This window comes from Papio anubis, chromosome 18 (assembly GCF_008728515.1).
Source record: "Papio anubis isolate 15944 chromosome 18, Panubis1.0, whole genome shotgun sequence".
Classification (NCBI taxonomy): domain Eukaryota; kingdom Metazoa; phylum Chordata; class Mammalia; order Primates; family Cercopithecidae; genus Papio; species Papio anubis.
The window spans coordinates 14352628-14368249 of record NC_044993.1 but is presented as its reverse complement, the minus strand read 5'-3'; the positions used below and the strand labels follow the sequence as shown (position 1 = coordinate 14368249).

The window sequence follows — 15622 nt, the reverse complement described above, 5'->3', positions numbered from 1 at the left end:
TTCGAACTTCCCCCCAAGATTTTTTACCTTTTAATAAAATTTGATCTGTAGGTATTTTTGTCTGCCTAAAAACCAAAGAATTTTATAAACAAGAACCATAATTGGGTTTAATTTTTAAATGCCTAGTCCTATCTGAAAGCTGCAGTGTCCAATTGTACCCTGAGTGAATAACACCAGTCAAACTGACTGCCCGCAATCTTCACTATTACAAGGTGAAAGATGAAGCCCTACAAAACCCCAGTTTTCATGGAAACAGTCTTGTCACAACAAAACACACTGAGTTCTCTACCAAAGGCACTCATCTTGGGAAGACATGTAGAATCTCTAGTCCAGGGTCTTTCCAACTGAAAAAATAATGAACTGTAAAGCCGAATTACTTTAAATATACTGAGGTGCCCACCCTAATCATGCATCCATCCTAGTCATGCTTTTTTGATTTATTTACAGAACCCACCTTTTCAAATCCTATCTTCTATTCGTTGAGATTAGTTTTCTTCTTTAATTCTTCAATACCATATTTTCATCCTCATTTTACAGGTAAGAACCTTTGGTGTAGAATTGTTCAGAGCCCAGGGTCAGGTCTCTGACCCTGGCAGTCTGACAGCTGATTCCATGCCTTTCACCACACACTTATTCTATATAACAGTGATTCTGTACACTCTTGTGAGAACTAAAAATAAAATTCCAAGCCCCCCAAACAACTCAATGAACTGCCTCCCCGCCCACCTTAGCCAAAGGGACCTCAGAGAAACCTTAAAAACTGAGTTCTGGCCAGGTGTGGTGGCTCAGGCCTGTAATCCCAGCACTGTGGGAGTCCGAGGTGGGCGGTCACCTGAGGTCAGGAGTTGGAGACCACCCTGGCCAACATGGCGAAATCCCATCTCCACAAAAAGTTCAAAAATTAGTCGGGCGTGATGATGGATGCCTGTAATCCCAGTTACTCAGGAGGCTGAGGCAGGAGAATCGCTTCAACCCGGGAGGCGCAGGTTGCAGTGTGCTGAGATCGTACCACTGCACTCTAGCCTGGGTGACAGAGCAACTCTGTCTCAAAAAAAAAAAAAAAAAAAAAAGCAAAATACCCCCAAAAAACTGAGTTCCCAGACACATCTCATTATATTTCTCACTTTTGTGGTTTAGACACAGCTGACCAGCATTAATATTTAAATGGAGATCATGAGACTGACAAAAGTAACTCTTGGTGGCAGTAAAACCAAATTAATAAACAGGACCTAAGGCACTGTGAGGCATGGATTAAGTCATACACCCTTACACTTAAAGAATAAACTATGCGCCAAGCACGGTAGCTCATGCCTATAATCCCAGCACTTTTGGAGGCTGAGGCTGGAGGATCACTTGAGGTCAGGAGTTCAAGATCAACCTGGTCAACATGGTGATACCCTGTCTCTACTAAAAATACAAAAAAATTAGCTGGGCATTGTGGCGTGTGCCTGTAATTCCAGCTACTCAGGAGGCTGAGGCAGGAGAATTGCTTGAACCCAGGAGGCGGAGGTTGCAGTGAGCTGAGATCGCACCACTGTACTCCAGCCTAGGCAACAGAGCAAGACTCCACCTCAAAAAAAAAAAAAAAAAAAAAAGAATAAACTATGCTCTAACTGCCGCAAGGGTTTAATTTATCTCTAGCAGCTAAACAAGCACTGGCCTCGAGATAAGCAATGCTGAAGCAGTGGCAGTTCACCAACCATTAGATACTGAGCTTCTCTGTTCCAAGAGCCATAACTACAGCTTTGATTGAACAATAGGCTGATTTATGTAATTCTCCACTGCTAAGGGACCACTGACTGAAACTGACCCAATAGTTTCATTGACAGCTGTTTTCTGATAAACTAGAAATGGACTCTTCTTGTCTTAAAGCTTGAAACTTACTTGTTTTATGTGAGTTTTAATTTTTTTATTTTTAGGAAAGGACTCCCAGGCCTCTCAAAAAGTATTAAAGAACTAAAACTTGGCCAGGCATAGTGGCTCACGCCTTTAATTCCAGCACCTTGGGATGCTGAGACAGATGGATTACTCAGGGTTAGGAATTCCAGACCACCCTAATCAACATGGTGAAAAAACTAGCTGGGTGTGGTCATGTGTGCTTGTAATCCCTGCTACTGGGTGGCTGAGGCAGGAGGAGGTTTGAACTCAGGAGGCAGAGTTTTCAGTGAGCCAAGACCGTGCCTCTATGCTCCAGCCTAGGTAACAGAGTGAGACTCCAGACTCAAAAAAAAAAAAAAAAAAAAAAAAAAATTAACAAAGAACTGAAACTCACTGGATCATCACATCTAAACAATGAGACCCCAGTCCCTTAATTCATCACAACTGCTTCCTTACCCCTCCTGAGTTCCTGTTTTCACATACATAGTTACATTTCTTGCCTGCTATATAAACCCCTAATTTTAGTCAGTCAGGGAGATGGATTTGAGACTGATCTCCTACCTCCTAGGCTGCAATAATTATTTTCTCAGTGATTGGCTTCCTTTGTGGCCAGAAGTACGACCTAGACTGAACCCCTGGTGTTTTGGTAACAGATTTTGGTTCCCTGACCCTGAATGCGTTGCTCATGGCTTGGCTCCCAAGGGCTGGGAGTCTCAGAAGCTTTCCTAAGCTGCTGCCAACCCAATTTTCGCTGGAGGTGAGTTTCTGTCTCTCTCTGGCCACACTGCAGCCAGCCCCAGGTGTGTTCCTGATTGCCTGGGAAGAATAGCCTTTGAAATGTGCCATCTGTATCCTGATAGGTGAATGTCCTTTGTGGGTCCAGACAGCAGAATCTGCTCCTCTCAACGTGGCAAATTTTTTTTTTTTTTTTTTTGAGACGGAGTCTCGCTCTGTCACCCAGGCTGGAGTGCAGTGGCCGGATCTCAGCTCACTGCAAGCTCCGCCTCCCGGGTTCCCGCCATTCTCCTGCCTCAGCCTCCCGAGTAGCTGGGACTACAGGCGTCCGCCACCTCGCCCGGCTAGTTTTTTGTATTTTTTAGTAGAGACGGGGTTTCACCATGTTAACCAGGATGGTCTCGATCTCCTGACCTCGTGATCCGCCCGTCTCGGCCTCCCAAAGTGCTGGGATTACAGGCTTGAGCCACCGCGCCCGGCCAAACGTGGCAAATTTTTAAAGGAATTTCCATTTGCAGGTTGAACAAGGCCCACTGACTGAGAGAGGGAATGCCCTGACTGTTTTAGAGTGGATACTCTGGGATTACAGATGTGAGCCACCACCCCCAGCCATTTTCTAGTTATTTTTAATCCTAAACCATTTATCTATCACTGATGGGCCTTCATGTATGGACTTGAAAACAAAATATATACAAATGTTGCACTGGTTTGAAGATTTTAGTAATGAAAGCTACCTAATCGGTTATCAGTATGTTATCTAGAAAACAATCTTAGTAATATGTGATGATGCTTTTTCAAAATAGCTGAAAGGAAATTATTCTGTGCCTGCTTTTACTTTGTCCTTGTTTTGTCCTATAATATTTAAGTGAAGGGAGATTATTTAGCCTCATATTGAATTTCCAAAACTGATATTTGCGTTTGCCATTTTTTTATGATGGAGAGAAAAGTTAGTTATCTTACTTTGATAAGTTTGACATAGGACCTATCACTTTTTGAAGCTTTTGGTGACAGTTCTGTCACTAGAATGCTAACAATTAGATATATGCAATGAATAGCTTAATTACTTTAATAAAATGTCTTGAAGTGCTGCAGACAGTAATTCTTGGACACCAAATCACAGTATTTTAATTTGTGACATGTTAGAGAGAATGATACTACTTTCTGTGGTATAAATATCCCATTACCTAATCCTACTTCTGTTAACTTTCAGGGCTTTGACTCCTGAGTATGAAAAAGCCACCACCTCCTCCTAAATCTTAAGTGTTAACACCAGTTGGAGTCTCATCTTCAGACTCGGTAGAAGATGACAATCAAAATGAACTGTTTTCATGAGACACGGGTCCGGGAATAAAAACCACTCAATCCTTCTAGGCCCAGGGACTATCAAAGAAGAGGTGGTGGCCTGAGACTGTAAGGACTGATTTTGAGGGATAAGATTAGTTCAGTTTTTTTTTTTATTTGTTTCTTTTGAGACAAGGTCTCCCTCTGTCACCCAGGCTGGAGTGCAGTGGCGCCATCACGGCTCACCACAACCTCTGCTTCCCAGGCTCAAGTGATCTCACCTCCACATCCTGAATAGCTGAGACCACAGACACATACCACCATGCCTGCCTTGGCCTCCCAGGGTGCTGGGATTACAGATGTGAGCCACCACTCTGGGCCTGGAGTTTCTCTATAAATCAAACATTAATCTCAAAAGCACACTGAAGCATGGCCAGCATCTGGTCCCCTGTGTTGGAAAAACAGAGTTTTCTTGGAACATAGATCTACTCTTTAATAAAAAAATATAAAAGGTTATAAAACATTGATGGAAATCTTACCTTACGGTGGAACTGATTAAAATTGTAATAGTTAAAATTAATCACAAAATTAATTCAATTTTAATTTAATTAAAATTAGTTTCCAGAAGTCTGAGAGAGACACATTAGCCTTATTAGACTTATTTGTTATGTGAGAGTTATGTAGGAAGCATTGTCAAATCTGAGGTGGTGTTTAGCTTCCTTTGGGTTGTATTTATATAGATGTGTTGTTAATGTGTGTTCCAGGAGCCTATGAGATTTAAAAAATTCTCATATGTCTTAATATATATTGTTAGTAGTAATTGTGATTATTATAATTGTTGTATGCCACAGAAATAAGCAAATTTCCTTGTTGACTCTGTCTTTAACTATGGCTGTCTTAAGACTTTTGTCACCCATTATTGTTTTTTTTGCTTTGATTTTTCTCAAAAAAAAAAAAAAAAAAAAAAAAAAAGACTTACAACTACAGTCCAGGGCTTGCTTCTTTGGGAGAGTTCATAAACAAAAACTTTTTTTTTTTTTTTTTTTTTTTTGAGACAGAGTCTCACTTTGTTACCCAGGTTGGAGTGCAGTGGTGCAAGCTTGGCTCACTGCAACATCTGTCTCCTGGGTTCAAGCGATTCTGTTGCCACAGCCACCTGAGTGGCTGGGATTACAGGCATGTGTCACCATGACTGGCTAGTTTTTGTATTTTTGGTAGAAATGGGATTTTGTCATGTTGGCCAGGCTAGTCTCGAACTCCTGACCTCAAGTGATCTGCCCACCTCGGCTTCCCAAAGTGCTGAGATTATAGGTGTGAGCCACTGTTCCCAACCAAAAAGGACTCTTAAATGCAGATTTCTGATAACTTTGGAGATTGTGCCATTGGATTAGAGAGAAGACTTCCAGGGCATGAATGGAAAGGCGGACATGTTCATAAATATTGCTGACCTATTTTGAAGCAGAGCAGGGAGTTGATTGCATGGACTGGACTAATGGAGGACTGAAATAAATTTTTATTGCTTTTTGTTGCTGTTGTTTGTTACAAACATTGCTGATTCTTCAGAGTCTGGAGAGCTTTTTTTTTTTTTTGAGCTATTTATAGCCTTTAAAAATTGAGTAGAGTATACTCTTGTAAACAGAATTTGAGGCATATTTCTCTCTCTGCCTAATTTCTCAAGAACTTGTAAATTAATTGTGACTGTTCTTAATTCCTGGCAACATGTTTGCATAAGTGCAATAAGAATCTGTTTTCTGGCTGGGTGCGGTGGCTCATGCCTGTAATCCCAGCACTTTGGGAGGCTGAGGCAGGTGGATCACGAGGTCAGGAGATCGAGATCATCCTGGCTAATATGGTGAAACCCTGTCTCTACTAAAAATACAAAAAATTAGCTGGGCACAGTGGTTGGCGCCTGTAGTCCCAGCTACTAGGGAGGCTGAGGCAGGACAATGCCGTGAACCCAGGAGAGCTTGCAGTGAGCTGAGATTGCGCCACTGCACTGTAGCCTGGGTGACAGAGCGAAACTCTGTCTAAAAAAAAAAAAAGAATCTGTTTTCTTTTATAATGGGACACAGTTTGAGGAACTGGTTATTTTCCCAGGGCTTTGACTGAAATGCCTTTGTGAGAGGTTCTAGCAAGGCCATTTTAGGAGCAGCTATGTGGACAATGATTCTTGCTGCATTTGTGAGGGTAATCAGGCCAAGTATATGGGACTGAAACATTTTTTGCAGGTAGGTTTGTTCTGCTGTGATTTGTCTTTGGCAGAAATTGGGAACTGGAGAGAGAAAGACTGTGTTTCTGAAGAAAACTACAGTATTAGATTAACCTTTGATTCCTGGGTAGCCACGTGGCCGCCCATGGTATGGAACTGCCGACAACATTCTTCCTCAGCGTGAAGGAGCCAGTAAGATTGGAGATCAGATTCCTCACGATTGAGGAATCAATAAATAGAAAAAGGAGACTGGACTGAAATTGACCCAATAGTCTTATAGACAGTTTTTTGTTTTTGAATAAACATAGAAATCAACCCTTCTGGTCTTAAAGGTTGAAACTTAACATTTGTTTTATCTGAGTTCCTTCCACAGGAAAGAAGCCCCCAGGCCTCTCAAAAAGTATCAAAGAACTGAGGGTCACCAGATCCTCGCATCCAGACGATGGGATGCCACGCCCTTCATTCATCATGATTTGTTCCTTACCCTTTCCAAGTTCTTGTTGTCCCATGCATAGTTAACGTTTCTTCCCTGCTATATAAACCCCTAATTTAATCAGTAAGAGTGATGAATTTGAGACTGATCTCCTGTCTCCTCAGCTGTAAGTGCCCGATTAAAGCCTTCTTCTTTGGCAATAATCATTGTCTCAGTGAATGGCTTTCCATGTGGCCAGCAGCACGACCTAGACTGAACCCCTGGTATTTTGGTAACATGAACATAAACTGGTCCTGGCTAGTTTTAGAGTCAGATAATGAAGGTAAAAAGAGTCTTCAGCAAGGTTTCCCTTTAAAAAAAAAAGCAGCCCCCCAATCATTTCTTTTCTAACAAAAAGACTTTTCTATGCCTTTTCCCATCTCTTCGCCTTCTGAAACTCCCCAAATTTGAATATTTGTTCACTTAATAATATCCCATATGTCATGTAGGCTTTCTTCATTCTTTTATTCTTTGCTTTCATCTGACTAAGGTATTTCAAAAGACCTGTCTTCAGCCAGTTGTGGTGGCTCACGCTTGTAATCCCAGCACTTTGGGAGGCTGAGGCAGGTTGATTGCTTGAGCTCAGGAATTTGAGACCGGCCTGGGCAATATGGTGAAAATCTGTTTCTACCAAAAATACAAAAATTAGCTCAGTGTGATGGCACATGCGCCTGTAGTCCCAGCTACTCAGGAGACTGGGGTGGGAGGATCACTTGAGCCTGGGAGGTTGAGGCTGAGGTGGGAGAATTGCTTGAGCCCAGGAGGTTGAGGCTGCAGTCAGCCAAGATGGTGCCACTCTACTCCAACCTGGATGACAGAGTGAGACCCTATCTCAAAACAAAACCAAAAACCAAAACACACACTGACAAACAAAACAGAAAAAACAAATATAAAACTTGTCTTTGTAACCTGGGGAACTCTTTTCACATATGTGTTGGAAGTAGGGAGGAGTGACTATTTATACTAAGAGCTCTAATCTTTGCCTGCAAATAAGAATTATCTAGGGGAACAATTCAAAAACAAAACTAGGCATGGTGTTGATACAGGAGGTGGAGAGAAATTATGTAGGCAGATAGTGAGGGTAAAAGGAGCCCCCAGCAAGGTTTCCCTTTTAACAAAAGCAGCCCCAAATCTTTTCTAACAAAAAGTAGCCTGAAAAATGGAACCGTAGACATAGATAAGCAAGCTGGAAGCTCTCATGAATAAATGCCAGCAGCTGTGCTAATAGAAAAGGAAAGCCAGGTATGTTCAACATGGAGGCTTTCTTTTCTTTTTTGTCACTACATGTACAGTGAAAAAGCAGGCAACATGGTGGCGGCCAGGTAGAGAACACATCTGCATAATAAAAGATTTGGGTGGCCGGGCGCGGTGGCTCAAGCCTGTAATCCCAGCACTTTGGGAGGCCGAGACGGGTGGATCACGAGGTCAGGAGATCGAGACCATCCTGGCTAACACGGTGAAACCCCGTCTCTACTAAAAAATACAAAAAAACTAGCCGGGCGAGGTGGCGGGCGCCTGTAGTCCCAGCTACTTGGGAGGCTGAGGCAGGAGAATGGCGTGAACCCGGGAGGCGGAGCTTGCAGTGAGCTGAGATCCGGCCACTGTACTCCAGCCTGGGCGGCAGAGCGAGACTCCGTCTCAAAAAAAAAAAAAAAAAAAAAAAAAAAAGATTTGGATGGGGTAGCCAGCTTCTTTGCATGCTATGCAAATGGTGCATCGGGTCTGACCAATCTTTGGTGCCCTATGTAAATCAGACACCACCCCCTCAAGCTCATCTAGAATACCTTCTGCATTTCACTATGCAAGTGGCAATCCATTTTCTCCAGGACCCCTCTCTGCACAGAGAGCTCTTCTCTTTCTTTGGCTTATTAAACTTCCATTCTTAACCTCACTCTGGTGTGTCTGTATCCTAGTTTTCCATGGCCATAGGACAGGGAACCTCAGGTATTACCCCAGATGATGACACTGCTTCGGTATCAACACTGTTAAATAATTATATCAGAATCTTTTCAGGTAGGCATGCTCCACTAACATGTGTGCATGTGCATGTGTTTTCATTCCCTAGATAAATGAAGGTGCATCTCATATTAGGAGCAACAAATTCAGCTGAGGCTAACTTAGCAATAAATACTGATGTCAAAATATTCTGGCACTTTTGCTTCAGTGTGCATACCCTACAGAACCCTTTCACATAATGGACACAGACACTGGTAGGGATGTTCACTGCACAACTGTTTGTAGTAGTGCAAACTGGTATCTTTGTAAAACTAGATCTATATATACTGACCTTGTTTCCACACCTTTTATGGAGTTGAAAGTATTGTATAATGGAACATAATTCAAAAGGATAAGACAAACAAAGAAGTAGTATTTTTCAAGGCTGGGCGTGATGGCTCACACCTGTAATCCCAGCGCTTTGGGAGGCCGAGGTGGGCGGATCACGAGGTCAGGAGTTTGAGACCAGCCTGACCAAGATGGTGAAACCCCAACTCTACTAAAAATACAAAAATTAGTCAGGTGTGGTGGCGCACTCCTATAATTCCAGCAACTCAGGAGTCTGAGGCAGGAGAATTGCTTGAACCCGGGAAGCAGAGGTTGCAGTGAGCCGAGATTGCACCATTGCACTCCAGCCTGGGCAACAGAGCGAGACTCCATCTCAAAAAAAAAAGAAAAAAAAATTTTTTTTTCAAAGATATTTTTATCGTTCCAAAGTAAACCCCACATACGTCTTGTGGAGGCTAAAATAACTCTATCTTGGATGCTAACCCATGTGAAAGCAAAGTAAATGTGGCCTGTGAAGGACTCTGTGCTTCTATATTTGAGTACTTGTGGATGAACTGTAACCTAGCTTAATAGGTAGACATTGAAAACCTAACTTAGTAGTATGCATGTGTAACAGTAGCTAAGTCTTGGACAATTCCAGTGGCCATACTTCAACCATTCATACAATGCTGAGTGTTCAAATAAGGCATACACCAAGCTGTAACCAATCCAGCCATCTGTACCTCACTTCCAATTTCTGTATGTCAGAAATTGTCAGGTTGTACCTTTATATTTATTTATTTTGAGACGGAGTCTCACTCTGTCACCAGGCTGGAGTGCAGTGGCGTGATCTCGGATCACTGCAACCTCTGCCTACCAGGTTCAAGTGATTCTCCTGCCTTAACCTTCTGAATAGCTGGGACTACAGGCATGCGCCAACCCCCCCAAGCTAATTTTTGTATTTTTAGTAGAGACGGACTTTCACCATGTTGGCCAGGCTGGTCTCGATCTCCTGACCTCGTGATCCGCCCACCTTGGCCTCCAAAAGTGCTGGGATTACAGGCGTGAGCCACCGCGCCCGGCCAAGTTGTACCTTTTACTGAAGAACTCTGCATTACAGGAGTTGACCTAAAGGCTTGAGGTTTCTACATATTGCTGGGGCAATTGGCCAAATGGATGACATGGTTCTCAGCTGAGCGTGCCTGCTGCTGCCACAAGTCTGTCTCAGTGTGTCCCTTTGAGAGGGTCCCATTCTGCAAGCAGAGCCTGGCACATCTTGTCCCACCTTTGCAAAATGTTCGATATGTCAAGCTGACCCAGATTCAGAGGTTGTTGCTCCCTGTGCTCTGGTTCAGGCTGCGAATGGCTCTTGAACTGTAGTACTCCTGAGCCCGTGTGTTCTTTGTGATTCTGGTGTTCTTCTTGGTATTGGAGCCAGAAGGGAGTCAGAGTATCTAAGTCCTTTTTCAGAATTGGCAGTGTCAGGACGTGATTCGGAAGTATGAGAGGCTGATCAGAGTTCTCTACTTCCTGCACAGCCTGTGTGGGCTGCATGATCACGACATTTGGTCCTTGGCTCACATGGACCCTGAAGGAATCCCAAGGCGCCTGGGTTGAAGGAAGAACAGGTAGAAGAGTTTGGTGCCCGCTGGAAGAATTTGAGGAAGAAAAATAATGAGAGCTGTCTGTGAGGCTGAACAGGTTGACTGGATGCCACCCAACAGTTGTATCTGGTCTCTCGTTTGGGTCATCTACCAATAAATTTACGGGCTCCCTTCTGCAATTCTTGGGGTACAGAGATCTTTGTTTCTGAAACCACATCTAAGTAAGAAAAAGGGAGACATGACATCATAAAATATAAGCAATTGTAACTCTGCATCACATGCTCTGTAAAATAAAGGAGCTATTAACCTAAGGACAAATCACAGGGTGATTTTATAGAGAGAGTTGGCTCTCTAAATCCATGGGTTCTGTCTATATACCCTGATTCAACCAACCATGGATTGAAAATATTTGGAAGAAAACCCAAATAAAAACCAATGCAACAATAAAATAATACAAAGAAAAATTCAGTATAACAACTATTCAGATCGCATTTACATTATATTAGGTAGTACAGGTAATTTACAGAGGTTTTAAAGTACACGAGATGTGCATAGGTTATATTCAAATGCGACACCATTTTATATCAGGAACTTGAGCATCCTTGGAGTTTGGTATTCAGGGGAAGGTCGTGGAACCAATCCCTCATGGATACTAAGGGACGACTGTATATGAAATCATGTATATATACGTTTATTATTATTTATTTTTATTACTTTTGTTTATTTTTCTTTTTTATGTGAATTTGAGAAAAAGAAAATCTTATACATTTTATATGTGAAATTAACTCCAGTCCATGTGTTCATGTGTGCATGTGTGTGTGTGTAATGTGTATGTTTGTATATACACATAAACACAAATATATATTCTGAGGTTATAACACAGTCAGCAATTAAGTACAGGTGAGTTGAATCTCTGACTAGAAAGGCACATGTTCTTGAATTCTCCCTCTAATTGTAACAATGGATCAGCAAAAAAGATCTCTTGATCAGGTTGACATTTTTTTCCTCTTCATGGATGTGTGCATAAGAATTGATAGTTTGTGTGCATGTGTATTCATCTGATTAATGACTAACAAACACAAATAAATGTATTTGAGAGTTTGTGTGTCATAAACCCATGACTGTGCCTCCTAAGTCATGAGCACTTAACATATGCTAAATCACTATCCCCATAACTTAGGTAAAAGAAAATACTCTGTGGGGGCCAATTTTGTCCCTCAATGGGAGAACATTTGACTATGTCTGTGAATTATTTGCTTGTCACAAACAGGGGAAGAGAAGGTGGGCAGGTGCTTTACTGCTATCTAGATGGTAGAGGCCAGGAATGCTGACTAATATTCTACCATGCACAGGGTGGCCCCTCACAAGACAGAATTATCTGAGCTAAAATGACAACACTCTCAAGGTTGTAGAAAATCTAACAATGTTCTCAAAATGGGTAGTTTCTGCTAGTGATTCCAAATCTGTGCATAGCAATTTGATTTGAAAATTCTTCCTTGACAAAAATGGGACTTGCAATGCCAGACATTTACCATCCCCCGTCATTGCCCTTGATGACTTTGATAACCCAAGACAGCTCGAAGTTTTTCAGTAACACCTTCAGAGGGCAGTATCACAGGCAGGATATAGTCGGGGTCACAGACATGGAACTTACTTGAATTCTTGATTCCTGCAGTCCTGTTTGTTCAGTCAGTTTTTTCCTGGTAGCAATATCAGGGAATGGGTTCCTCTCAAAGGCTTGCACTAGTTTGTTTTTTTGAGTCCACGTGATGAATGTCTGTTTTTGCCGGGCTTCTTTTGGTAAGTATTCTAAAGGAGAACATAGAAGCTGTTAGGGGAATTTTCATATTCAAACCAGAAAAACAAACCCATGAAGATAATGCTGGCCGTATTTGCTCTCTCTGAATCCCCAAGGTGGCAGAAGAGGAGGTCATTGCTCTGCAGCAGGACCAGAAAGCCCAGAGCTAGGCTGGGCCCAGTGGCTTATGCCTGTAGTCCTGCACTTTGGGAGGCCAAGGTGAGTGGATCACTTGAGGTCAGGAGTTCAAGGCCAGCCTGGCCAACTGGTGAAACCCTATCTCTACTAAAAATACAAAAAATTAGCTGGGCGTGGTGGCGCACCTCTGTAGTTCCAGCTACTTGGGAGGCTGAGGCAGGAGAATCTCTTGAATCCGGGAGGCAGAGGTTGCAGTGAGCTGAGATCACACCACTGCACTTCAGGCAACAGAGTGAGACTCCGTCTCGAAACAAAATACAAAAATAAAAAATAAAAAAATAAAAAGCCCCGAGCTTGCTTGTGAAGAACCTGCCTGTCTCATTCAATTGTGGGAGGCCGCTCTGCCTATGGAGTGGCCATTCTTTTGTTTATTTACTTCTCTAATAAACTTGCTTTCACCTAAAAAAAAATTGTACTCTCAATGGGACCCACTGAGCATTCTTACCATGAGTCAGATGCTGGGACTGGTCATGCCCCTGGGTTTGATCTTTTTCTGAGAAGCATGTATAATCTAGTTTTCTCTGTTTTACTCTGTAGTTTTTAAACCAAACCTAAGTAGGAGAAGAAGATGTGACAGTCATGCATCTCAGGCTATGTCATTCCAAATATCAATTCAATTGAACAAAACTGATTTGACTAACTGTCGCTGGAATAATACCCACAAGAGAAAGGCAATGCATTGTCCTAGGAATGATGCTACTATTGGCATACGATTCAGGGTCACACATGAATCTCCCTTCAAATCAAAGGAACCTTTCTTTCATGGTCATTTTTTGTGGCATCCAAAGTAAATTTGTTTGATTTAGGAGACCCTATGAGGTCTCTCAAAGGATTGCACTCTCTCTCTTGCTCTTCCTCCTAGCAGGACTTCAGTTTCTGAGTATCTTTTCTTGACCCTCATCACTTCTTCACAGGAAATACCATTTCATAACATACAATACATATGGAATTAATTGCAGAAAAATTTCTTTAAATAGGAGAGCAGAATTAGCCATAGTAAAGAGCTAGGCTAACACTCATCTGTATTTCCTCTTAGTCATTTTTATCCCAGGGTTAACAATAGATGAGGAGACTTCTAGGGAGCCACACATCTCATTTTGTCACTCTCGTCCCTAACAAAACCAATTGAACTCTTTGCTTGTTTCCTCATTATTAGAGTCAGAATTGCAATATATTTTCTAATGATTTCTAAGTGTTATTATTTTGATAATTAGATATTCTTAAGAACATTTAGCGTCTTAATGACAACCAATATCCAATAAACCACTCTTATATCATAGGCATTGTGCTAAAGCTGGCGTCCTCAACCCTGTTAGGAACCGGGTGGCCCAGCAGGAGGTGAGTGGAGGGCCAGCGAGCATTACCTACCTGAGCTTCACCTCCTGTCAGATCAGCTGCTGTGTTAGATTGTCACAGGAGCACAAACCCTACTGTGAACTGTGCATTTGAGGGATCCAGGTTGTGAGCTCCTTATGAGAATCTAACTAATAGCTAATGCCTGATGATCGGTGGTGGAACAGTTTCATCCCGAAACCATTACCCACCCCTCCTTGTCTGTGGAAGTACTGTCTTCCACAAAACCAGTCTGTGGTAAAAAAGTTGGTGAACGTTATGTTAAAAGGTTTTATCTCTTCTCTAAATTAATGAATCAGAATAGTTTTAGTTAAGAAATCTTAAGTACAGATGGAAACTGGAAACAAGTGAATAAAGTATAAACACTATAGCAGAGGCAACCTCTATCTACATCATTTCCTGAACTTGCCATTTTCACCATCATTCCAAGTGGGCCCAGTACCTCAAAGCCAATTACCAGTATTCCCATAGAATGTACTTTTGTTACTGGGACTTGAGTAATCCCTGCCTCCCACATCCAGTATAGATACATGAAGAGACAAGTAAAATTCTTCTCTCCTATATCCTCTCAGATTCTTATAGCCAATGGCTTGTTGGAGACTATACATTTGATGCAAAACCCAGAACTCATTATTTTCCTCTAAAAACACAATTTCACTTGGTCTTCATTGGTTTAAATACCATTTTCACTGATAGAATTATGTTATTTACAGAGATCCCTTTTTCTTTCTTTCTTTCTTTGAGACAAAGTCTTGCTATGTTGCCCAGGTTGGAGTGCAGTGGCTATTCACAGGCACGATCCCACTACTGATGAGCATGAGTGTTGATCTGCTTTGTTTCTGACTTGGACTGACTCACTCCTCCTTAGGCACCCTGGCGGTCCCCAGCTCTTGGGACATTACCATATTGATGCCAAACTTACTGCAGACATCCAATCCACATACTGCAGACACCCAATCTGCATAACACAAGCACACTATAGCACAGAATGTCTGGGCTCAAGCGATTCTCCTGCCTCAACCTCCTAAGTAGCTGGGAGTACAGGTGTACACCACCATGCCAGGAATCAAAGATATCTTCTTTTTTTTGGTAGACATTGTCTCGCTCTGTCTCCCAGGCTGAAGTGCAGTGGTGCAATCACGGCTTACTGCAGCCTCTACCTCCTGAGCTCAAATGATCCTTCCACCTAAGCTCCCCCGAGTAGCTGGGACTGCAGGTGTGGACCAACACACCCAGCAAATTAAAATACATTTTTTGGAGTTTTATGTTGTCCAGGCTGGTCTTGAACTCCTGGCTTCAAGTGATCTTCCAATTTCGGCCTCTGAAAGTGTTGGGATTACAGGTGTGGGTCACCCTACCCAGTCCAGGTATCTCTCTGATAACTGAAGAGGTTTAACTTAGCTTCATTTTATATCAGCTATTATATTTAAAATAATTCAGTATGGAATTTTATTTCAAACATTGTGTGTATGAATCGCATTTGAGACATTAAATTAAAAAATAGTCTGAGACTTGGGAATGCACATGCATTCTTACCCCAGTTTCCTTGTAATTACATATGAATAATCTATCTGAATATTCCAATACTAAAATATAGGACATAATTCTCATGGTGATTTCATTTCCTATATTCTCTAAATCTCAAAATATGACTTAATTACCTATTGGCAGAGACTGAGCCACTATATTCACCTTCCCCATTGGTGAATACAAATGATATTTCCACCTTTGGTAAAATTCATAAACAGCATCCTTGTTTTTATTTGTTTTCTTTCCTTTTCTTTTTTTTTTTTTTTGAGATGAAGTCTGGCTCTGTCACCCAGCCTGGAGTG

General features: G+C 42.0%; 1 protein-coding gene across 1 annotated transcript; it reads right to left on the bottom strand.

The window, feature by feature from the left end:
- Positions 1–9829: 9829 nt before the first annotated feature.
- DUXB (double homeobox B) lies at positions 9830–12329 on the bottom strand. The gene is made up of 2 exons (XM_021932189.2): positions 12096–12329; positions 9830–10658 (listed from the first exon to the last, which is right to left on the bottom strand). Exon 2 carries the CDS (start codon positions 10656–10658, stop codon positions 10062–10064), a length of 597 nt encoding a protein of 198 aa, XP_021787881.2. The 5' UTR covers positions 12096–12329; the 3' UTR covers positions 9830–10061.
- Between the last annotated feature and the right edge of the window lie 3293 nt (positions 12330–15622).

Coding starts and splice junctions, on each gene's coding strand:
- DUXB (XM_021932189.2), bottom strand. CDS start 10,658: ATGTGGTTTCAGAAACAAAGATCTCTGTACCCCAAGAATTGCAGAAGG.